This window comes from Misgurnus anguillicaudatus, chromosome 2 (genome assembly GCF_027580225.2).
Source record: "Misgurnus anguillicaudatus chromosome 2, ASM2758022v2, whole genome shotgun sequence".
NCBI classification, from domain to species: domain Eukaryota; kingdom Metazoa; phylum Chordata; class Actinopteri; order Cypriniformes; family Cobitidae; genus Misgurnus; species Misgurnus anguillicaudatus.
Window position 1 is genome coordinate 2080810 of NC_073338.2, and position 24630 is coordinate 2105439.

General features: G+C 39.7%; 1 protein-coding gene and 1 long non-coding RNA gene across 3 annotated transcripts in view; one reads left to right on the plus strand and one right to left on the minus strand.

Moving 5' to 3' along the window:
- Positions 1-24630, plus strand: part of adcy1b (adenylate cyclase 1b) — a 579599-nt gene continuing 554969 nt past the window's right edge. Inside the window, exons 1-2 of the mRNA XM_073871739.1 lie at positions 1-747; positions 22047-22196. Of these exons, the coding sequence (XP_073727840.1) occupies positions 178-747; positions 22047-22196 (720 nt within the window). The 5' untranslated portion in view covers positions 1-177. The remainder of the gene's footprint in view (positions 748-22046; positions 22197-24630) is intronic.
- Positions 5517-10054, minus strand: LOC141366684 (uncharacterized). 2 transcript variants are annotated; one of them, XR_012371361.1, is made up of 3 exons: positions 9926-10054; positions 6995-7059; positions 5517-6293 (listed from the first exon to the last, which is right to left on the minus strand). It is a non-coding gene; the product is annotated as an uncharacterized lncRNA (long non-coding RNA). The 2 variants fall into 2 exon arrangements; XR_012371360.1 differs by lacking the exon at positions 9926-10054 and adding an exon at positions 7393-7718.

Sequence of the window (24630 nt, forward strand, 5' to 3'; positions counted from 1 at the left end):
GTTTGTTACTGAGCGCATATATTTGCATTCCTGTATCTGTTTAAAAACGAAACGAAGCAGATTAACCTTTTGTTATTAAAAAAGTCCCTTGGATATGTATGATTGTTCGCCCCGACCACCGGTTCTCCACTTTTGGATCTTGTCTCATAATTTATCTGGCGTCTGAATGGACCCGTCATGGAGGAAATGCCATTTCAGAAAGTCAAGACCCGGCGGAGGAGTAGCCGCTGGCCGCCGGGGGTCATCGCCTGCGAAGATGAGTACGACTGTAAAGAGCTCGAGTCTCTCTTTCACAACTACAACCTGAAGCTGGAGCAGAACTCCACCTTGAAAGCGCTGTCCGTGCTCATCTTGGTGTCGTCCAGTGTAAGTCTGCTAGAGCTCCTCTCCGGACCCAGTCTCACAATCTCAAAGGGCTCGTACCCCGTGCACTTCATCATTTTTATCTCGCTCTTCATCGTCACCAATGTCAAGTACCTGCAGATAACCCAGCTGCAGCAGATCGTGCACCTGACCCTGCTCTTCAGCTTCACCTTCTCCATTCTCTGCTGTCCGTTTCCGTACGTATCCGGCGGTTCGGGTCCGGATCAAGGCATGTGGCAGCTCGTGCTGCTCACGTTTTTGACGTACTGTATGTTGCCGGTTCGAACCCTGTTGGCCCTGCTGTTCGGGATCATGGTCGGGGTATCGCACGTGATCGTCACAGCTACGTCAGTCACCATTAAAACGCACAAACTGTGGAGAACGGTAAGAGTTTTCCTCACGTTTAGTCTAACAAGAGTTGGCAGTAATATTTCAGCACCAGTAAGGTGAACAGCGACCAACTCACAAATATAAAGTGATTAAAACTTTATGCAGGTATACAAAATCTGGACAAAATAATGTGAAAAACAGATAAACTGCTGATATTACTTTAATTAATAAGGTGTTGTACCACCGGTTGCCTTTACTGTATATATAGTACAGCCTCCTCGCAATAGATTAATTAATTTTTTGAATAGTGTCTGGTAAATAAATGTTGTTCCATTCATGTATCAGATCATCTTCCAGTTGTTTCAGAGAGGTTGGAGTAAGGAATCTGCTTTTAACTTTTCTCATAATTATAGAAACTTTTGTTGCTCTTTAAACGCTATACAGTTTGGCTGTTACATTTTTACTGAATTGCTAAAACACTAAACCCCAATCTCTGAACAAAATAAACCCATTTGTCAATCATTCACTCTTTTTGCAAAATCTAAACACAAACTTCTCACTAAAACACACATTTTACACTGCAAAGCACTTGTTTTATAAATGCTAAACACAGGCAGGCAAAAGTTGAACACAACTAAAAAGAGATACAAAGAAGTGTGAATAAACTGTTCACAGTGCTTTAGTTGTCTGTATGTTTACATTACCATTAATATCCTAAAAATAAAAAAGATTTGCCATGTTTGTGAGGTCTTTTCTCAGGGATGCCCTCATACCATTCCAGCATTAGCAACTTGTTTGCACTTGATTTCAGTGAGTTTTTATGGAAGGTATTTTTGGTCTTTTTTTTTAATTAATTAATTAAATGCAAAAATAAAAAATTAAAATGCAAAGTATGTCCCAAATTTGAAAATTAAATGCTAAAATAAAAATTAAAACATTAAATTAAATTATTACATTTTCAACTTGATGAAGCATCATTCTGGCCAAATTGAAAAATAAAATTAAATTGATGATTTGACATTTCATTTTCCATATTATCTTGAGGCAAGACAGCCAATATTAAAATAAAAAGGCAAACTTGAAAAGGAATCTGTAAAAACATTTTTTTTAATGCTTTATATTCATGCCCAAGCAATAATAGGTACAAAATTAAAATGTAAAGTTTAGCTTGAATTTTATGTTCTGTTTTTTTTTTTTTTTGGTTTTCATTTTCGTGTTCATTTTTATTTTATGCAAATTCAATGTTAATCAGTGGGTGGGGCTTACTTGCTTAAAAAATGGTATTGGCTGAAGCAGTGTTGCCAACTCAGCGACTGTGTTGCCAACTAGCGACCTTATTGCTACATCTAGCGACTTTTAGACCCATTTAGCCAAACTTAGCGACTGTTTGGTTGAATCTTAGCTTTACATCTGTACAGATTGGCTACTGTGTAGATTGTACTGGCCCACGAGTGCCGGGTGTCGCTGTCCCGGTGAAATGTGCATCTGGTGTCTCTGTACTGCGGTCAAGTGGGCCGCGCTTCGAAAATGCACGGTCAAGCCAGCCGCACTTTTTTTGGTATGCGCGTCTATTAATGTACTTACGGTAATCGGTGCTGGAACCCATCAAAAGGGATCAGAGAAGTTATTTGTTTTGTTTTCCCATCTTATAAGAACTCAAATAATTGTTTTATGTTAAAAAACTTGACTTTTATTTTCGATCTTAATGTTTGTATATATGACACAGGGTGTCAGGGTGACCCTAAACAAACATCAGTTTGCAGAATGAGAATGAGTTAACCTATAAAGAAAAGGCTTTTATGGAAAATAATATACAGTTAAATGACTTGAAAATGGGTACAGTTATAGTCAGGGTGACTCTTAACAGATATCAGTTTGCAGAATGAGTCAACCTATAAAGGAAAGGTTTTAATGGAAAATAATAAATAATATACAGTTTAATGACTTATAAATGAGTACAGTTATAGTCAGGGTGACTCTTAACAGATATCAGTTTGCAGAATGAGTCAACCTATAAAGGAAAGGTTTTAATGGAAAATAATAAATAATATACAGTTTAATGACTTATAAATGAGTACAGTTATAGTCAGGGTGACCCTTAACAGATATCAGTTGACAGAATGAGTTAACCTATAAAGGAAAGGTTTTTATGGAAAATAATAAATAACATATTAGGGATGCACCGAAATGAAAATTCTTGGCCGAAACCGAAAAAGAGGAAACCAAGGCCGAAAGCCTTGCTATCTGCCTTACGCCTGGAAAAACTGGTGAGTAGGCAACTAGTGACACATCAGGTTGTTAAAAGTTAAACTGTTTGTTTAATTAATCCTTTGGTGCTTGTTTACCATGCAGTATACATTTAAAAACTGAGATGTGCTAGTTGTGGTTTTGTTTTAACGTTAATCTTACAAAATGCTAATAAAAAATTATGGCATTTTAATGCACGTTAAAACCCCGCATGGATCGAAGGCTCAGTCAAATATGAATATCTTATTTAGTCTCACATGTTTTTATTTAGAAAGAAAATCCTATTTAGCCTACCTTCTCCGGTGAAACACGTTTTTCTCATTAGCTGCAGAGAAAACTCGGTAACACTTTATTTTACGACAAGCAAAGTACCGCGTAATTAAACCGAATTTACAGCGTACCTATTTGTAACAACAAAGTACCTCTACAGTACGTACTTGTAGTTATAAGGGAACAATATTTTAAGTTGGGGTAATAAGGGGGTAAGAATATATGGAAAATTATTCTCTAAGTATTTCATAACTACGGGGTACCTATTGTAATATTACGTGGTATGTATGACTTACGTCTATGGATAAAATGTTTTTTTTTCACATTTGCTACTTACCTGATGAAGCGTATTGTATAGCCTACAGCTGATGTCTACAAGCCACGTCGGCAAATAAAATATAACGGCACAATAAAAATAATAGCAACTTGTACCTCTTTGATCGGTATGTATACAGGAGTTACCAGGTAACTCTTATATTTGCGGGCTGTAAATTAAAGTGGGGCTTATTCCCTGCTTGTTCTGTGTATGTACCAGGTAACTCTTACCTTTGCGGGCTGTAAATTAAAGTGCCACTTGTTACAGCCTTGTTCTGTGTATTTACCAGGTAACTCTCATATTTGCGGGTTGTAAACTAAAGTGGTGCTTTGTTCACCTCTTGTTTTAAATGTTATAGGGTAAATACCATAAACATACAGAACATTGTTATTTTTATTTTAAAACAACTTATTTCAAAACATCCTTAAAACACTATAATTAAGCCAACACTTAAATGTTTATTATAACATAATTTTTCGTTGTTTTTGCGGCTGGCTTCCTCTGTTGTTCTTGTCCACTCGGATGTTGAGTTGATGTCGTCTGTCCTGTTACAAATGCTGTTCTGCATTACATATAAAAACATAAATGAAAGCCTTCAGTAAATGTTTCTTCACTGTGCCTTGACAAAAAACTGAGTTTTCTGAGCCAGTTATTAACTTTAGGCTAATTTATGTGCTAGCTGAACTGCTGCTACTGTTAAACATACTGAAAAACATTGTTTGAAATGCGTGAGTCATGTATTAACAAAACCAGTTACTTTATCCAGCATGCGGATCCTGCTGACATCACTCGCAGCCATACCTCCACAGTGTAGAAAGTTTTAAAAACCGCTTAAAGAAATTTCACCTCAGGATCGCGTTCCAGCAGGCAAACCTCATGCAGACAGTCGCGCGCTCTACACCTGCGCAGCAACCTGATCTCACGAATTTCCGTGGCATAGTCACGGAATTTTGTGCTAATTTTTCCGTGGCATTCTCACGGTTCTCCGCATTTTTCCGTGGCCCTGCTACTGACTGTCTTTTTACGTGGCATTCTCACGGATTGGTTACTCAACTGTTTTGTCCTATTTTCTTACCATTTTTGCTGGCACGACAATCTGCCTCGACGTCTGACGTGTTTTATGTGACTTGACAGCATGACGTAACCAAAAAGCTACCCAAATGCGATCAGGGCAGTCAAACTAAAATGGATTTCCGAGCAGCGATTTGAAAAAGATTTCAAACCACCTCTGGATGTAGCCTGAAACGGATTCGAAAAAACAAATTTCATGTGGTTTTTAGCCGTTCACACGTTCTAAATGTGATTGGATTCCTATCGGATATGCACCAAAATTTTGGATTTGGAATGACAGTGCGAACAATGTCTAATACACCTCTTCCTTCATCGGCTGCCTGTAAGAGGCTTGATAGAGCTTGAAATTTAAGTTAAATTTGAGCTTTTACAATTTTGAGTAGCATGTTGCATACTGAAATTCATTGTTATTGTCACGGATCTCCACATTTTTCTGTGTTTGTGTACCACAGACTTTCTTTTCCATGTCAGTTTCACGTATTGGTTGCCCAATTGTTTTTTCTATTTTCTTACCATTTTTGCGTAGGTTTGGGGTTAGAACGACTTTCTGTAACATAAAATGACATCCAAACCCAATTGTTTAAAAGTCTGGATAAACTAGTATAATTCAATTCAATTTTATTTATATAGCGCTTTTCACAATAGTTAATTGTTTCAAACACTCTAAAAATGGTTGGGTTAAAAACAACCCAATTGGCAACCCAGCGCTGGGAAAATATTGGACAGAACACATGCTGGGTTAAAGTAACCCAGCACGTTGGGTAACACATTTTAACCCAGCAGGTTGGGTTGTTGAGAAAACCCAACATGTAGTCATTTTAACAATTTATGGGATTAATATTCTGGGTTTTGGGTTATTCTTGCTGGGTTATTTTTATCATGTGCTTTATTGTAAAATCAAGACCATTGTTAACAGCAAATAAATGTTTATTTGACTGCAAAATAACTACAAACTCTTACATTTTTACAGTTGTAAGTTGCAAAATCATTTAAAGGACTGCTTACTGACCCAAGTATAAATATATTTATAAAATATCATAAATTATGCACATTGAAGTAACAATGTAACAGGTTGAATCAATTCGTTTGGATTTAAGACAGAATTTGTAATTTTACAGTATATAAATGAAATACTGAAATGTACATAAACAAAACTACAGCAGTGTAAGAAAAGAAACAATGTAATTGTTAAATTAAAAGTAAAATCATTCATAGATGTGTAAAGTTTTTTTACAGAACAAATGTTTTAAGTTTCACAGAATGGAATGTATTTTACTAAAAATACTTCATTTATTAAAGTTACTCGTCGCGAACAAAGATGTACAAAGGAATCGAACAGGAGATGACTCATCCATTTGGAAAATGACAGACTACAGGAATTCCCATAGAAGCACATTGCCTGGGGTATTTATTTTCAAGCACTTAAAATGCCTTTAAACCATAGACAGTAAAAAATATGCAAGTAGTGTCTGTGACGTCACCCATTGGTTTGTGAAGAGCATTTTTGAAGCTTAAAGTAGGCGATGCGTGCCATCGCCATCTTGGCCGAATTGCAGTTTAAGTCACTTCCGTATTCAGAGAGACTGATTGAGAAAAAAGATTGAGAGATCTGCTGCATGTTTCCCATGGCCAGGACGAAAGGAAAGGGTTTCGAGGATTCTGTCCAGAGAAGAAATTCCACCACATTTGTTGCAATCTACAAAAGAGGAAAAAACATTTAGTGATCTGAACTGAATTATCAGATTTAAGTATTCAGAAAACCATGTGGGCCAAGTGAATTATACATTTTATGAAAATTATAAGATTTTCTTTTGCATCCCTGGCCGCATTACCACCACGTGTGAGTTTTTTTTCCAAAAATGCAATGGCCTGTTGTCGGTTTGCATAAGACTTTGGTGTTACACTCCTTTAACTGTTGTGCCAACAACAAAGGCTGCAAACCACACTGACTGACAAATAGTATGACCTGACTATAAAGAATAAAGGGTAACACTTTATTATAATGTTCATTAATTAACATTAGTTAACTACACTAGTTAACATGAACTAATGATGAACTGCACTTGTGCAGCATTTATTAATCCTTATTAATGTTAATTTCAACAATTACTAATACTTTATTAAAATTTGGTTAACGTTAGTTAATGCACCGTGAACTAACATGAACAAACAATGAACAGCTTTATTTCTATTAACTAACATTAACAAAGATGAATAAATACTGTAACAAATGTATTGCTCATGGTTTGTTCATGTTAGTTAATACATTAACTAATGTTAAATCATGAACATTATAATAAAGTGTTACCGAATAAAGTACTGCAGAACTAAAATGTAGGAGATAATTAAGACATTCCCAATACATTTTAAATAGGAATTATTAAATTATATACTTACTGGCTGAAGTTGTATGAAGGTCTTGCTAGCCTCATCAATGGATGGACGTTAAAACTCTGCACACTCTAAAAAAGAAATTGGAAAACAACATCACATCTAATCTCTGCTAAAAACATAACATCTCTGTTACAGTATCAGCCACAGATCAGAGGGTTGGTCAATATAAATTTGAAATCACAGGAGACAACCCAAAAATATTATGAAATGAATATAAAATAGTAACTAAATACGACTCTATAACACATCTAATTTCATATAACATATACATGCTTGTTAACCGATAGTCACTTCCACGCAGCCTCCGTCTTGGTGACAAATACATTTATATTTTCAAGTTCATGTCCAAACACTTAAATTATTGTTTCATTTTAAAAGAGAGGAACAAGCAAAATACATACAAGACACCGGTTCTTGGAAACGCTGTTTCGTTTTCATTTATCGACGCGTTACCTGCCGTACCGACTGTGAAGTGAATGTGCTGCATGTCCCTGCCTCAGTGACAGAGTACATGGCGGCTCTGTGATCCTCCGCCGGCGCCGCCGTTTAACATGTGCTCGCGCCTCGCGGTCTGTCTTTACATATCGAATGACAAGAAAGCAACTCGTTTGTCGCTAAATTTAATTTAACAGCGTCGCTATCGCTTGTTAAGCTGGGAAAGGGAAAACTGTGCGCGTGTATGACACAAGAAGCCAAAATGCGGGTTGCGGAGGTCAACTCGGTACCGGTTTTGACTCGCTTTGTTAAAGGTTTACAGAAATTGTCATGAGTCAACGTAACGTCACAGTTCTCTAAACTAAAAGATGACAAAGGCAGGGATTACAGAAATTTACAGGACTTTAATGACGATACACAGCAAAACAAGATGACAAGGGTACATACAGACGAGATTAGACCCTGGACAGGCACATGAGGGCAAACTATAAAGGGTGAGTGTTAATGACAAGCAGCTGTAACTAATGATAATGATTAACAAACACAGGTGAGACTAATTAAAGGTAACAAACACAAGAAGCAATGATAAACAACAATGAAAACAAACTAAACAGAACTAAAACCCTGACAGTACGCCCCCTCCCGGTAGGCGCGACCTCGCGCCGTAGATGAAACAACAAATAGAGGCGAGTGGGAGGGAGCAACAAAAAAGAAAAGTGTCCAAAAAACTGTGGAGAAAGGTGAGGGAAGGTCTAGAGCAGGACCCAAAGACCAGACGAGACGAAGCCCCAGGGTGGAGACGCTGGTGGAGGGCGCCAGGGTGATGGAAGTCCTAGTCCCACCCTGGGGACAGACGACAGCGAGGACACCGGAGGGAGGATCCAGGGCGGAGCCACGCGAGCGGAGAACCCGGGGGAAGCCGAGGATCTGGAGGGACGGGGCGGAGCTGGTGGGTCTCCCGACCGAGATGTAGGAGGATTCCGGAGCCACGAGGCGGAGCCAGAGCTAGGGAGTCCCGTGGTGACGTCTTCGGGAAGGAGGAGCCCAACGAGCCGGAAGGGTGGAGTGAGGGATACACAGGGGAACGAGGATAACCCGGAGGTGAGGGCAGGACGACGACTGGCCAGGGGCGGAACCAGAGGGGTGACCGAAGCCTGGTGACGTCATAGTGGGGACGGGAGCTGACGGAGAGGAGGGAGGAGAGACCCGAAGCGAGGCCGCTGGTCCGACGAGCCGAGGCGACCTCTAGGTCTCAGGGAGCGGGGGAGGAGAACTGGAGAAACCCCCGAGACAGTGGGCAGAGAGGCACACCTCGGCTCCGACGAACCAGCGCCGGTGACGCGCTGAGGATGAGCTGAGGTGTGACGCTGTGTCCGCTGACGTAGCTTCGGATTGGCTGGTGTGGGAAATCCAAAAGGGAAACCGGACGGGACCGGCAGCGCTGACCAACAGCGACTTACGAGGGGTGGGCTGGACGGAACCAGTGGTGACAATGAGGGGTGGGAAATGTCCAAAGCACAATCCGAGCAGATGTTATAAACCCCAGGGACCGTCATTGGCTCACCCTCAGCGGCGGGGAGATGGACGTCCTCCCTGACGTCATTAGCAACTCCCGCGGCGGCACCCCAGAAACTCTGGTCACGCAACCTGGTCAGGGGGAACATCCGGGGTTTTGGCGACGCTGGGCTCCGAGGGTAGCTCTGGCTCGCAGGTCGCACTGCCGGGTTCTCCACCTGCGGTGGGCAGGAGTTCCGGGTAGGGTGAGTTCCGTCTGGTCTCTGGGGGTGGCGATGGTCCGTTGGACCGTCCGAAGCGCTCGGACGGTCTCCCTGCTCCAAACCGAGTGATGAGTTCAACGAAAAATCCATAAATAAACTAAAAACGAAACTGATTATTCGGAAAACAAAAAACTCTAGTTTGAAACACGGAGGGGAACACTAACACGCCACAAACGTTTGGTCTGATCTTCTGTCACAGTTCTCTAAACTAAAAGATGACAAAGGCAGGGATTACAGAAACTTACAGGACTTTAATGACGATAGACAGCAAAACACGATGACAAGGGTACATACAGACGAGATCAGACAATGGACAGGCACATGAGGGCAAACTATAAAGGGTGAGTGTTAATGACAAGCAGCTGTAACTAATGATAATGATTAACAAACACAGGTGAGACTAATTAAAGGTAACAAACACAAGAAGCAATGATAAACAACAATGAAAACAAACTAAACAGAACTAAAACCCTGACACGTAATCAACCGTGTGATGGGGATTTTGTAACACCGATTTTATTAATTTTATTAATATGCATATCAAACATCTTGGAACGATTATTCGAGTCAATTTGTGTAAATGGCGATCTGAGGTAACAGTCGTCATTCCTCCAAATTACACCCGTCGTATTAGTCTGTATAAATTAACACGTTGCTGTCTCGCAAAATGTTATAATCTTGTTTATATTCATGAAATGTTAACAAAAACATATAAACTTACCTTGAAACAACTGCGTCCAGTGACTTTGTCCTTTCACGACGACTGTTGCTGAGCACATTCAAACATCAAGGGCGCTAAGCACATGAGCCTCTTCAAACAACCCAACATAATAACCCAGCAGTTTTAACCCAACACCAAGAAAACTGAAACTACCCAAAAAGTGTTTAAAATATAAAAAAATAACCCAGCAAAACAACCCAACAGACTCAACCCAGCATTTTGGGTTAAAAAATAACCCAGCCATTTTTAGAGTGAAGTAGCTTTACATTAATAGAAGCAGTAAAAGCACAAAAAAACGACAGATAGCACAACATAATACACAATAGCATAAGAAGTCAAATTTGCTGCGGCTATGACTCGACATTATAAGCGAGTGTATAACTAATGTAACGTCTAGAAGAGGAAGCTAAGTTAAGCCCAAGAAGGCTGCTTCCCCGGGGTAAAAAAAACCCCTAGGAGAAAAAAACCCCTGGGCTGTTTAGCTGAGGAAACAAAAAAAGTCCTAGGAGGGAAAAACCCTTGGGAGATATTTAAGTATATACACACATATAAATGGATAAGGAGATTAAGCGGAGTTTCAGCGGGTTCTACCGGTGATCGTTGGTCAGGCATCAGCTGGGCATCACGTTGAAGGACGACCAGTAGATCAGAGGTGTGCTGACTTTCACATCTACCGGAACTGGGTCTGTTTGTCTCATTGTCCTCGGGGTCGAGGACAAGACAGGGAAAGAAAAACAAAATCATATTAGCGTAGGGGCCGTTCACATGTAATGCAGGGGTCACACAGTGATGTGGTTTAATCAGCTTAGTTCCAGACAGACTAACTATTGCAAATTGGGGGCCCACTGCGAATGTATATATACAGTCACCTTCTGATCTTTAAGAGAAAATAAAACTTGTCGATTCGTTTGACTAAGGCCTGTAGCCCCACTGTCTTCGTTAATGCAGGTTCAGTGGCAAACGGGTCTATATTAGAGCTGAAGATCTTTGCCCGAACCCGACGGGACCCGTCGGAACCCGACGGGCTCGGGCGGGTTCGGGCTTCATTTCTAACTTTTACACGGGCTCGGGGCGGGCTCGGGCTTCCGCTCCGGCTTTGTGAGGTAAATGTGCAGTCAAGTTCAGTAGCGCAGGACCGCGCTGAAGCCATTTATTTAATAATTTTCCTCATCAAAAACATGTAGCCTAATCTTGGTGAGTAAAGGTTTTTCAATGTATAACTAAATATTAATTGAGTCTTAAATACATAATTTAGACAAAGGATATAGACTAATGTTGGCAGTAATGGAGAGAAGTGCCGACGCAAATCCCACGGAGCCTTTCTCTTAATTTCGTTATTGCCAAATACCCATTTTAATTCAGAATGTATTATCTTAATTTAATTCGTTAAGAAATAATATTTTTTATTGGCCTATTTATAGTGTATTGCATAGGCCTATTTAGAATGAGATGTTACAATGTTACAGATGACATATTTTATTTCTTTGTTTCAACTTCCAAGTTTGCGTGAAGATTATTAGTAATGAATAAATAATGTTAAAACCTGTGTAAATTACTCATTCTTGACAAAAGCTGTGTGTGTGCGCACATTTAAATAATGTCGGGCTGTAAACGGGTTCGGGCTTTAAAAAAGCTGTCAATCTAAATGTACGTTCGGGTTCGGGCTGCATTCTGTCGGGCTCCGGTCATTTCGGGCCTAACTTTTAAGGCCCGATTACAGCTCTAGTCTATATTGCATACTATTTACAAGACCACGAAAAAACGGCAACATCGCAACCTTACTATACGTGTCAACCCGTTTGACTAAGGCTGGAAGCCCCACTGTCGTCGTTAATGCAGGTTCAGTGGCAAACGGGTCTGTATGGCATACTATTCGCAAGACACAAGAAAGCGCCAAAATCACAACCCTACCATACGTGCCAACCTGTTTGACTAAGGCCGGAAGCCCCACTGTCACATTAATGCAGGTTCAGTGGCAAACGGGTCTGTATGGCATACTATTCGCAAGACACAAGAAAGTGCCAAAATCACAACCCAACCATACGTGCCAACCCGTTTGACTAAGGCTGGAGGCCCCACTGTCGCCGTTAATGCAGGTTCAGTGGCAAACGGGTTTGTATGGCATACTATTCACAAGACACACGAAAACGCCAAAATCGCAACCCGACCATAGGTGCCAACCCGTTTGACTAAGGCCGGAAGCCCCACTGTCGTCGTTAATGCAGGTTCAGTGGCAAACGGGTCTGTATGGCATACTATTCGCAAGACACAAGAAAGTGCCAAAATCACAACCCAACCATACGTGCCAACCCGTTTGACTAAGGCTGGAGGCCCCACTGTCGCCGTTAATGCAGGTTCAGTGGCAAACGGGTTTGTATGGCATACTATTCACAAGACACACGAAAACGCCAAAATCGCAACCCGACCATAGGTGCCAACGCGTTTGACTAAGGCCGGAAGCCCCACTGTCGTCGTTAATGCAGGTTCAGTGGCAAACGGGTCTGTATGGCATCCTATTCACAAGACACACGAAAGTTCCAAAATCGCAACCCGACCATACGTGCCAACCCATTTGACTTAGGCCAGAGGCCACGCTGTCGTCGTTAATGCAGGTTCAGTGGCAAACGGTGGCAAACTATTTAATGCAATTCATTTTGAAGTGTTTATGCAGATAAAGTTTTTATTTATTTATTTGGTTGGTCTGTGTTATGACCGTGAGTGCTTTGTTCCGTACAAATAACTATTGCGAGTTAAGTACCTTTACTAGACAAATTATGCAAATGCTTTGTTGAAGAGAAAAGTTTAGATTTAAACTTAAAATGATTTAAAATGATCGACTGTGTTTGATTCTCGGACATCGGTTGGTAAATCATTCCAGAGCTTAGGGGCTAAGTAGGAAAAGGATCTTCCACTTTTAGACACTTTTGATAGTCTAGGGATAATCAAGAGACCAGAATTTTGCGACCGTAGTGTGCGTGATGGATTGTATTCTGATAGTAATTCTCTAAGATATGAGGGTGCTAGGCCATTTAAAGCTTTGTAGGTGATTAGTGATATTTTAAATTGTATGCGATATTTAACTGGTAGCCAGTGTAAAGATGCCAGAATTGGACTTATGTGGTCATACTTCTTAGATCGAGTAAGCACTCTTGCAGAAGCGTTTTGAACTAGCTGAAGCTTGTTTACCTGATTTGCATGGCAGTTACAATAGTCTATTCTAGAGGTCATAAAAGCATGGATAAGCTTTTCTGCGTCAGATGTAGACAGTATATGGCGTATTCTCGAGATATTTCTAAGATGGAAGAATGCTGTGTGGCAGACGTTGGCGATATGACTATCGAAGGATAAGTTGCTGTCGAACATCAAACCTAAGTTCCTAATCTTGGAAGATGGCACCACAGTGCAGTCATCTATGTGCAACTTGTAATCTGACTAGGGCTGTCAACGAATATTCTAAATTCGAATATATATTCGAATAGTGGAAAAAAAACGAATTTCGAATATGAAAATTAATATTCAAATAAATAAAAAAAATTTTAAGGCCCGCGGTAGTAGAGGCGTGGCTGTCTGCTTTGTGAGTGGGCGCACTAGTGCGCCTGGTTCAGGGACAGGTCAAAGTAGTCACACTGTCTGTCACTGTTAAAAGTTGACGCGTCTTGCATGGAAGATGGCAGAAAGTCGACCGCAGCAGAGAAAGCGATTTTAACCCCCAAAAATCTAAAAAGCTATGTCTGGAAGTACTTTGGATTTTGGTCGGTAGGAGGTAAAATTGTTGAGCCGCGAGATAAATTGTTAGCATATTCGACCACTAGCAACATGATGTCACATCTCGAAAATGTGCACCCAAATGAGCATGGCATCTTGTACACACTGCATATTAATTCGTTTGTCACTTCAACTTTTAATGCTTAATCCTGTTCTGTACACACACACTTCAGTAATTTACGGGACTGACAATCGCATTCTACAACCGCATTAACTCCCGCAAACTGCAGTGACAACTGCGTTTACAGAAACTTTGCATAGTGTGTAGCCTACATAACCGAACTGAACAACTAGTAGTTAATAAAGTGTTTAAATGTGCATCATGGACATGACAGGTCTCTCTTCTGAAGAAATAAATTATTAGAAGGGGGAAAAGTCTTCTGTATTCGCGGTACAGAGAATGGCAGAGGCACAAGCGTTTGCTGCTCAGTGTTGCCAGATCCTGCACTAAAAAAACAGCGAACAAGAAAAATCCAATAATAAACCAAAATAAATCCAAACGCTTTACCTCAAATATCAAAATATTGGGACTGGCACCTTCACATTTTAACAACACCAAAAACTTGATCGCTTCATGAGCCAAAAGCCATAAATGGTTAAGCGCTAAAATGGTATGAGTACAAAAAAGACGAGGATCTGGCAACACTGCAAGAGCGCGCGCAGCCTCACAAATGCGTACAATACACAACGACACGACAGAGGTTTATTGCAAAACATAATGCTGTTAAATTATTTTCATCAAAGCTGTGAGTTAAAAGCACGTGAGACGGCAGACCGTTGCTATGGTTATCTCCGTGTCAATCATCACATTTTCACATTTAAATGCGGTTGTCAGTCCTGAAAGTTTGCAGTGTGTACGATACCACAATGTGGAACTCCAGCTAAACAGTCACGTCTTAACACTTACTTTGCATCACCCGCCACAAGCTATTTGTCTGCAATACGACAAGAGGTCATAACGGAGAAATTAATTTTGTTCATTTGTAAGGACATGAGACCGATCAGTGTCGTGGATGGAGCAGGCTTCAGGGAGTTTTGTCAAGCAATGTAACCGAGGTACCATATCACTGTGATGTCTCAGTCTTGATTTTTCTTGTTTTGTGTATGTAATTTACGTTGTAAAATACGTTTAAACTTAAATAGACTACCTATAGAAGTAGTTATGTCTCTTTATATTAATTTGTCCTGTTATTGACGTAATGCGTCGTTAAACGTCGTTAACGTCGTTGAAAAAATGGGCAACCAGATATTCAAATAGTTCGAGTATTCGTGGGGTTTTTAGGGAGAATATTCAAACGTCATTTTTGAGCAATTTTGACAGCCCTAAATCTGACATTTTATGTTTGTAGCGATTCGGTTCAATAATAAGTATCTCTGTCTTATTGGAGTTGAGCTTAAGAAAGTTATGTGCCATCCAGTCACTAACATCGCTAATGCAGTCTGTTAGCTTAGAAAACGTGTGTGTTTCGCTGGGATATGAGGAGATGTAAAGCTGAGTATCATCCGCATAGCAGTGAAAACTTATGTTATGTTTCCTGATAATGTCTCCTAGGGGTAACATATATAACGAGAACAGGATAGGACCTAAAACTGATCCCTGCGGTACACCATATTTAACCAGGGAGTGATACAATTAACTATAAACCAATAGTTAAAGTGACATCCTAACCCAAACCCCAAATCTAACTCCAAACCCACGTGAAAATGGTTTAAAAATAGGAAAAACAATTGAGTAATCAATATGTGAAACTGACACAGAAAAGAAAGTCCGTAGTACAGACAAGGAAAAATGCAGAGATCCGTGACAATGACACGGATATATTAGCACAAAATTCTGTGACTATACAACGGAACTTTGTGAGATCATGTTGTAAAATTAGGTAGTAGTCTTATAGTTTGATAATGAAATACAATTATATACAAACAGTTGTAAAGGATGAAACCTTGTATGTGGTTCATTCACTTTATGTTTTTAAAAATTAAAAGTTTAAACATGAATCTTTCGTTTTCATTCTTCCTGTTACTTTTACTTTTTTAATGCTCAAGTACAATTTTAATGTGGTACTTTTTTACTTTTACTCAAGTATAATTCTGGCCAGATACTTTTACTTTTAATTTAGTAAAATTTACACCTAGTACTTGTACTTTCACTTGAGTAACATTTTTGGAGTACTTTTTACACCTCTGCTTGCACATGTGTGACTTGGTCCCATCTCTGGTCAGGGTGACCCTAAACAGACATCAGTTGACAGAATGAGTTAACCTATAAACAAAAGGTTTTTATGGAAAATAATAAATTATATACAGTTAAATGACTTGAAAATGGGTACAGTTATAGTCAGGGAGACCCTATACAAACACCAATTGAAAGAATGAGTTAACCTATACACACACACACACACACACACACACGCACATAAAATTTAATAAATAATGTTTAATAATTTCTGTATATATAGAAATATTTAAATAAAATATTTAAATTAATAAAATAACAAATTATCTATAATAATTACCATTATTATTAACATTAATTTACAATACAAAACAGTAAATTTAAAATATATATAAAACATTAAATTTAAAGAGAGTGGAGCATTATGGAAAATTTAGTCCAGACGTGGATAATCGGGAAAACAACGAGGAACAGACAGAAAGTGTCATTTATACAAACATTTTGATAAACCGCCAATTTATCAAAAACGGAAGTTAAAATGATTTGACGGTTTATTTGAACTGCCTTTATGTTTGATAGTCATTCTGAGTCTGATCTCTAACATAAATTCCTTTACAAAAACGCATTTTTTTAAGCTTTTTGCTCAAAATGTTGTATTTTTGAAGAGAAATATCCATATTTCAGTGGTCAAATTAAGTGGAAAAAGTAAATATATAATGAAACGTTTTTTCCCCATTCTGTTTGTTTGTTTGTTTGTTTGTTTGTTTGTTATTTGTTTGAAAGCAGATGGTGTTTTCTTTAATTTGATATAATTTGTATGTTTATATATTTATAGAAGAAAATTTTTAAAATCACAAAAATGCAGGTGGGCAACTTTTCTCAAAAAGGCTGGCGGTGAATGAGTTAATAGAAAAAGATTTTTAAACTAGTTATCGTTTTAATGTGAACGCCCTTTACAGGCACTGTCATAATATTTTTGTCTTCATCACGGCACCGGATAATGAAGTGTTTGTCATTTAACGTAACCATATATGTGAGTTCATCATTTGTGCTCTGCATTTGGCTATGTGTAAAAAATCAGAAAATAAAAACTGCATGTAAACAGGAGTGAAGATGTTAGCTCCAGTCATGTAAACATCTTACTGCGATTAAGTCCTTACTCTGATTATTGGAAATAATCGCATTATTGGTGTACATGTAAACAAGCTCACTGTTCACTGTAAAATCCCACATATTGGACTGTAATCTCGGTGGCATTTAAAAAACAATCCCACATGTGGTTAAAACAGACAAAAGCAATGCAGTTACACTGTAAAAAATTAGCTGTACTTTTATCCAGCTGGTTGCCAGTAGCTTACTGTAGAAGGGGTGCCCAATACTGTTCCTGGCGATCGACTGTCCTGCAATGTTCAGCTCCAACCCTAAATCAAATACATCTGAAGCAGCTATTCAAGGTCTTCAGGATCACTTGAAAATTGAAGGCAGGTGTGTTTGATTAGATTTGGACCTGAACTCTGCAGGATAGTCGATCGTCAGGAGCAGGATTGGGCACCCCTGCTGTAGATGATAAAAACTGAAGATGTTTCATGTTCATTTAATTTTGAACAAACTGTTGCCACTAAATAACATAAATGTAAAATCTACAGTAAGTTACTGGGAGCTAGTTGCCTGAACTTTAGTTCACTTTCTCGTAAAATTATAGAAATTAGACCATTTTACCCATTCCACAATGACCTTTAAAATGATTACCACACATGCATATAAAATTACAATCTTAGATCCACATTATGGGCTCTATCTTACACCCGGCGCAATGCAGCGCAATGCGCGACGCAAGTGTCTTTCGCTAGTTTCCACCCTAATTTTCACATTTAGCGCCGCGTTGTTTAAATAGCAAATGCATTTGCGCCCCCTTTTGCGCCCATGGGCGTTCTGGTCTGAAAATTAGGTGTGTTCAGGCGCATTGTTTGCGCGTTGCTATTTTGAGGCAACTAAAATAGACTACGCCATTGACCAACAAAAACCTGGTCTAAAGTCTAAAGTCAATGGCGCAATGTGTTTTACGTTATTTAAAGAGCGCATTAGTAAAATGCGCCTATAAACGGGAGGACAACGCGGGTTTGCTTATCACAAAGTACATGAATGCGCAGCAGCACAAAAATGCTTTTAAATATGAAAGATTAAAGGATTGAATGTAAAAGATTATTATTGAGTCTCTTGGACATAAATGAGGACTAATTATGAGACATTAGAAGGCGCAAAGAGCTGCTTCACCTGTAGCCTGGTAAGTAAATAAATGCTTTGCTTTGAACAAATGCGTCTGTTTTTAAATTTTTTTTTAATGCTACCTCACAAATTTATTGTATATGATGTACCTGTGGATATGGTGAGATGAGAAACATTTTTAAGTAATGCTTAAAAAAACTCTTTGCTAAAAAACCGCTGTCCAAAGTGCTGAAACATGAGGAGAGCCGTTTGTATATTCTTTATCTCCTGTTTGTTACAAATAAAGTATTTTTAGAGTACAAACCTTATCTTACATACTTGTAAATTATGTTTTGATGATATTGGATAGCCATACATTTAAAGCAATTACAAGCCTGCTTTTTACTTCCATGACTAAAAGAAAACGGGTTTTAAAGGTTTTAATAAAAAAATTACAATTTCAATACAAGTGAAAAACAACACAATTATTTAACATTAATCTTAAAGTGGGGATCTTCTTCCTCTGCTTAGTTTTTCAGTTTACAAAGTCCGTCATCTAAATAGGGATTAGACATAGCGCCAGCGCAACTTGCTTTTAAAGGGAATGAGAGCTGTGACTCTCATTGGTTTACTGCACGTTACGCCCAAAATACTCCCATTACAATAGGACCTACCCTTTTCGACCATGCGCTTGGCGCAAAAAACATTTTTCCCGTCGTTAAATTAGCAAAAGTGGATTCGGACACGCCCATTTAGAGGTTGCGCTGTGCGTTTTAGACAATGCGCTTAGATCGTTAAAATAGGGCCCTATATATACATTAGATCAGGATTGTCAAACTCAATTCCTAGAGGGCCGGTGTCCCTGCAGAGTTTAGATTCAGCCCTAATCAAAAACACCTGATGTTTTTAATCAAGGTCTTTAGGATTACTAGAAACTTCCAAACAGGTGTGTTGGAGCTGGTTGGGGCTAAACTCTGTAGGACACCGGCCCTCCAGGAACTGAGTTTGACACCCCTGCATTAGATCATATATTCTCAGCAGATACCCAGTGATGTGAGCCTAAAGGCTAAGAAGACCGTTCAGGGTAAAAACCTTTGTGATGAAAAGATTAGGAGATGTCTGTAACAGACATGACCTGAGGGTCAAATTTAGGTTAATGGAACCCACTAAGGTTTTATTGCTTTACAGTGTCTCTCCATCAACAACTTAAAGTTGATTGTTTAACATTCTGTCATACAAAAGTGTTTTTTGTTACAGTGCCTTCATTATTACTGTGAAAGTTTATGGTTATGTGTTGTAAATACTGTTAAATTGCTTCAACTTATATATTATCTGCATGGCTAACGGCTAATGTTATGACTCTGATCTAGTCTGCCTGCTCTGTTCTTCACTGTCGTTGGTAAACTTAAAGTACATGTAATCACAGTGAATTAAAGCTTTGAAAAAAAAACTTGCACAGTAAATATCCCATTTTCATAGAATAATTTACGACTTTTTAAAGAGACATCAGAAGCTGAGAAATATTAGTTACTTATGTTTTCCCTGTATGCATGCCACTGAAATTCATAATGATTTCACATCAGAAATGCATTGATAAACAGTTATAAAATGTGAATCCCCATCTTACATTACAATATGCTTATTTGTGATAATTGTCCGTGCAAAAAGGGAAGAAGGAGAGAGGAGGGTGGAGAGAGTTGAGGTCAAAATTGTTATTGTAGTGGCAAAATAGTAGAAGTTTACCAGAGTAAATAAAAAATACTGATACATGAAAAGAAGTCTAATAAAATATTCTTATATTATGTCAAAGAATAAAAGGGAACATGAAATAAATTAGTAAATTAGATACTAATATTTGCCTATTTTCCGATAATTGAAGTTAAAGTGTCATTGTCATGTGTAGGGATGGGAATTGATAAGAATTTAACGATTCCGATTCCATTATCGATGTTGCTTATCGATTGGATTCCTTATCGATTCTCATTGGGTGAGGGAATAAGTACAAATTTGTATATTTGTATTAACTCGCTTTTAATATCTGTTCAGAAGACACAGAACAGAATATACACAAATTATGTATTATGTGTAGCAACCTCAGAACAAACTTAAAAGTAGGTGAGCTACTACTTAAAGTCCAGGGACCTATAGCCTAGGGCAGTGTTTCTGAACCAGTAAATATGTTATAGGACTAGGAATTAATAAAACAGAACTAGACTGACATAAAACATGCAACTTTTGGTCATGCATGCATTTGTTATTTTCTTTTGAAAAGACATGATGCTGGACAAAAATACACCAAATACAGCAAATTAACCTACCAAAATGCAGAGGCATCTATGTGTCAAACAGATGCAAACCCTTTAAAACAAACTTAGTCACTGCTCGGCAGAGGTGGACACTACATGAGTATTTTAGTTTCATTTTCCAAGCATCTGTGCTTTATCAGAGTATTACTTTACTTTACTAAAAATGTTTACTACATTCTAAAGCATAGAATCATACTGTGTATTCCTTTAATACTGCATATTAAAATTGATTTAATACATAATTACATAAAAATTGTGTACTTTTACTTTTCTTGAGTAAAAGTACAAAAGTACTTTTTACTTAAGTAAAAGTAAAAAACATTACTAGATTTTTAAAGTACTTAAATAGTAAATATAAACCAAAAACTTGAAATTATGAAATGTAGTGGAGTAATAATTATGATAATATGCTTTGGAATGTATGTTTGAATTTTTTTTTATAAAAAACACTGATAAAATACAAATACTTCTGCTGCTCTGTGAAATTTGTTTATCCTCGTCTCGGTCATTTTATTCCTCCCTGACACTGTAAACGGAGTAGCTAGAGGTGCACGAGAGATACTTTCTGCAGCCTTTGAGCCAGTGTGAGAGCCAGCCAGACTCTGCAGGTCATCAATTTGATGGACAATGACAACGGAGATTATCCCAGTGGTGTAGTGCAGGGTATAAGCAGGTATACGGAGTATACCCACCTCTTTATTTGATGGCATGGGGTATACCCACTTCTACTGGGGGCATACATTAAGAGTATACCCACTTCTACTGGGGGCATAAATTTAGAGTATACCCACTTCTCCAGACACCACTATACCACTGGATTATCCGTATAGTAAAAGTTTACATAATGAAATGGCGCTCACATTAACATTAACACATTACCTTCGGCATTAATAACAGTTGGTGTCCCGTTAGCTCCGCTGGTGCTTGGCTCGCTGGTGTTGTTGTGAAATAGTGTATCAAACACCCGAAAGTCCTGCAACCTCCTGCAATGCGACCGTATTGTCGTATGTTCGCGTGAAATATAAGTTATTGATTCAACTGTTTCAGTGTTTCATGAAGCCTCACTCTACCTACCACTAAATATAACCAAACTTTGGATCGTTCTGCCTCGATGCAATGTTTGCTGCATTCTAAACCAAAACAACACAGCGTGTGTGAGACGTCATGACACATTTGCAACAAGCAGAACCGATAAGTGGAATCATTAAGCAGGCATGCTAACAGTTCAAAGGAATCGATTCCCATCCCTAGTCATGTGTTACATTTTCAAAATAATAATACAGACAACACTTAGATTAAAAAAAAGTTTATAAAGCTGCCACAAATGAGGCAAAATATCCTCAGGGGACTATGCTTTAGAGATTTGAGCTAAGCCCCCAATGTCTGGCTCCGCCCCTGATCTCCACAAAATGTTTCTATTACAACAACATAATAATATATAACTGGGTAACTTAAATATTTTACAATACCACATAATTTGTTTTTCAGTGTATCATATGCACAAAATGCTTTGTATTGTCATAATCGATTATTGTTTATTTAACTATTTTTAGCATTTTTTTCAAGTAACTTGGCTGGCCGTTACAAATTTTCCAAATTCCATTTCTCCTGTGTGTGTGTGTGTGTGTGTGTGTGTGTGTGTGTGTGTGTGTGTGTGTGTGTGTGACAGGTGATGGCAAACACAATGCTGTTCACGAGTGTGAATCTCTCTGGTCTGTTTGTGCGAATCCTGACAGAGAGAGCTCAGAGGAAAGCATTTCTGCAGGCCCGAAATTGCATTGAGGAGAAACTGCACATGGAGGATGAGAATGAGAAACAGGTGAATACTAATATGCATGTCTGGCCAGTCTAAAATATATCACTGGCCTTGTTTTGTCTGAAGATGCATACCTGTAATGATTTTTTGTATCTTGTTTTTGTGTGTTTGTAAAAATTACTATGAGGTGTGCTCTTGAAAGACAATCTGGTCTAACTAGTGTGTAAAACGCCAATGAAATTGCAATAAAATTGTGTGAATGGTATTTAGTTGTCTGTTGCACCATCGGAGGGCGACCTTCTGTTGTTTGATGTGGAGGATGAGCCCATGGAGCTTCTGTCTACGGGCGGTCGAGCCCTGGACGATGTGACACTCAGATGGCAGCTGTGCTCGCTCGGCCAGCCAAGAGCATTGGGCAGTGCACCGCACCACCTTCGCCCAAGTACTTGAGGCTGGACGAATGATTGCTGGGTTCCAGCCATAACTCTAAGCCTTGCTCCATCCCAGTGCCATTTTTTCCTCTCTGAGCTTACTAGGTCTTGGAAAACACTGTTTTTGGCGCGGTCTAAGACTGGGGACCCGGTTCTAAGGGCTATGTTGAGGTACCCCAGGGTGAGCGTGCTATTGCGGTGCATGTGTGCCCGCAGATGGAACGACTAAGGCTTTCAAGACTTAAAAATTTTTCACCCAATAAAAGAGCATTTCAATCTGTCCTCCCTGGGCAATGTTTCTCTTCCTTTTCAGGCACCAAACAACTTTCGGACCCCCAATGGTTGACAGGTTTGGCAGTCTCCTCTTATCTGGTAAGCTTGGCTTTCCCCACGCTCCACCATATGGCCATGACACCCCCCCCCCCCCCGGTACTACAAAGTGGATAATTTCTCTTGTGTTTCTCATGCCTCTCGCCCAGTGTCTGGTAGCATGGTTGTCGCTGCCCAGACCGTTGCGTTGGTTGGTGCGTATGATCTGTCTCAGCTATGCGATACAATTTGCCAGGCGCCCTCCCAAGGTTCGCTGTATTCTGTATACCACTGTCAGAGGCTAAAATGCTGTGGTGCTTTGGGCAAAGGTGGCTTCATGCTGAACAAATATATTTTTATCTCATGCTGTTTACAATGTTTATCACAGAGACGCATCCTGGCGAAGGTTTGTTACCAGGCTTTCTTCTGTTTACTTTCAAGGGGAAGGCATATCAGTACAGGGTCCTTTCCTTCTGTCTTTCCCTGTCTCCCCATGTCTTTACCAAAGTCGCAGAAGGGGCCACTTCGCCACTCAGGCAACAAGGCATTTACATTCTCAATTATCTTGAGGACTGGCTCATCCTAGCGCACTCGCAAGAACTGGTTTGAGCCCACAGGGACTTAGTGTAACAACACCTAGACTATCTGGGTCTTTGGGTAAACTGGAAAAAGCAAGCTCTCCCCGCGAAGCGCCTCTATTTTCTCAGGATTGAATTGGACTCAATGTCAGTGACAACGCATCTCACCATGAGCATGCTCAGTCAATGTTGACGTGTCTGAATTTTTTGTGAAGAGTGGAGACTCCACCCCAATGTGATCTGGGGCATTTGGGAGATGTTTGGCAAAGCCCAGGTCGACCTGTTTGCTTCACTAGACAACACTCATTGTCCGCTGTGGTTTGCCCTGACCAAGGGTTCCCCTTAACATGGATGCCTTAGCTCATCCGTGGCCACGTTATGTGAGGAAGTACGCCTTCCCCTAGTGAGCCTCTTTCCTCAGGTTCTAAGCAAATTCAGGGAGGAAGTGCATCAGGTTCTTGTAGTTGCACCCCTGTGGCCAACCAGACCTGGTACTCGAAGCTCTCGCTACTAACAACTGCTCCTTCTTGGCTGATTCCCCTGAGACAGGACCTTCGGTGAACCTTGCTACGTGCCCAACGTTCCCACTACTCCCTTCAGGGATCAGGTGAACTTGCAAGTCTCCCCTCTGGGGGAGATGACCCAACCCTGTCATTGCTGTGTCCGGTACACGCACTGCATTTTTACACACAGGGAACATAAGCAGAGATTGGCTTACTGGATAGTGGATGCCATCACTTTGGCTACCGCTCCCAGGAGCTGCCTTGCCCATTTGGAGTGAGGGCTCACTCCACTAGAGGTGTGGCCTCCTCTTGGGCATCGGCACAGGGCGCCACTCAAACCGACATATAAAGAGCTGCGGGTTAGGGCTGCACGAGAAAAATTATATATATGCAATATACATATCGCAGGGAACTGCGATAACTTAAATTTATTTTACATGTCTATCATTTGTGTGTTGCATGCTTAGATTGTCCAAATTACACCATTCAGAAGGTGTTTCCCACACACTTACTTTACTTGGGCGGCTCTCTCAAGTATATTAACAACCACCCACGTATATCTGGCATCAAATTTAGTTTTTTTGTCTGTGATAATGACATTATGCGTGTGAGCACGTCGTGTCTTGAGTTCGCTGTGCGTTCGTGTGCTCTCTTTTTCTCGATGAATTGGGTGCGA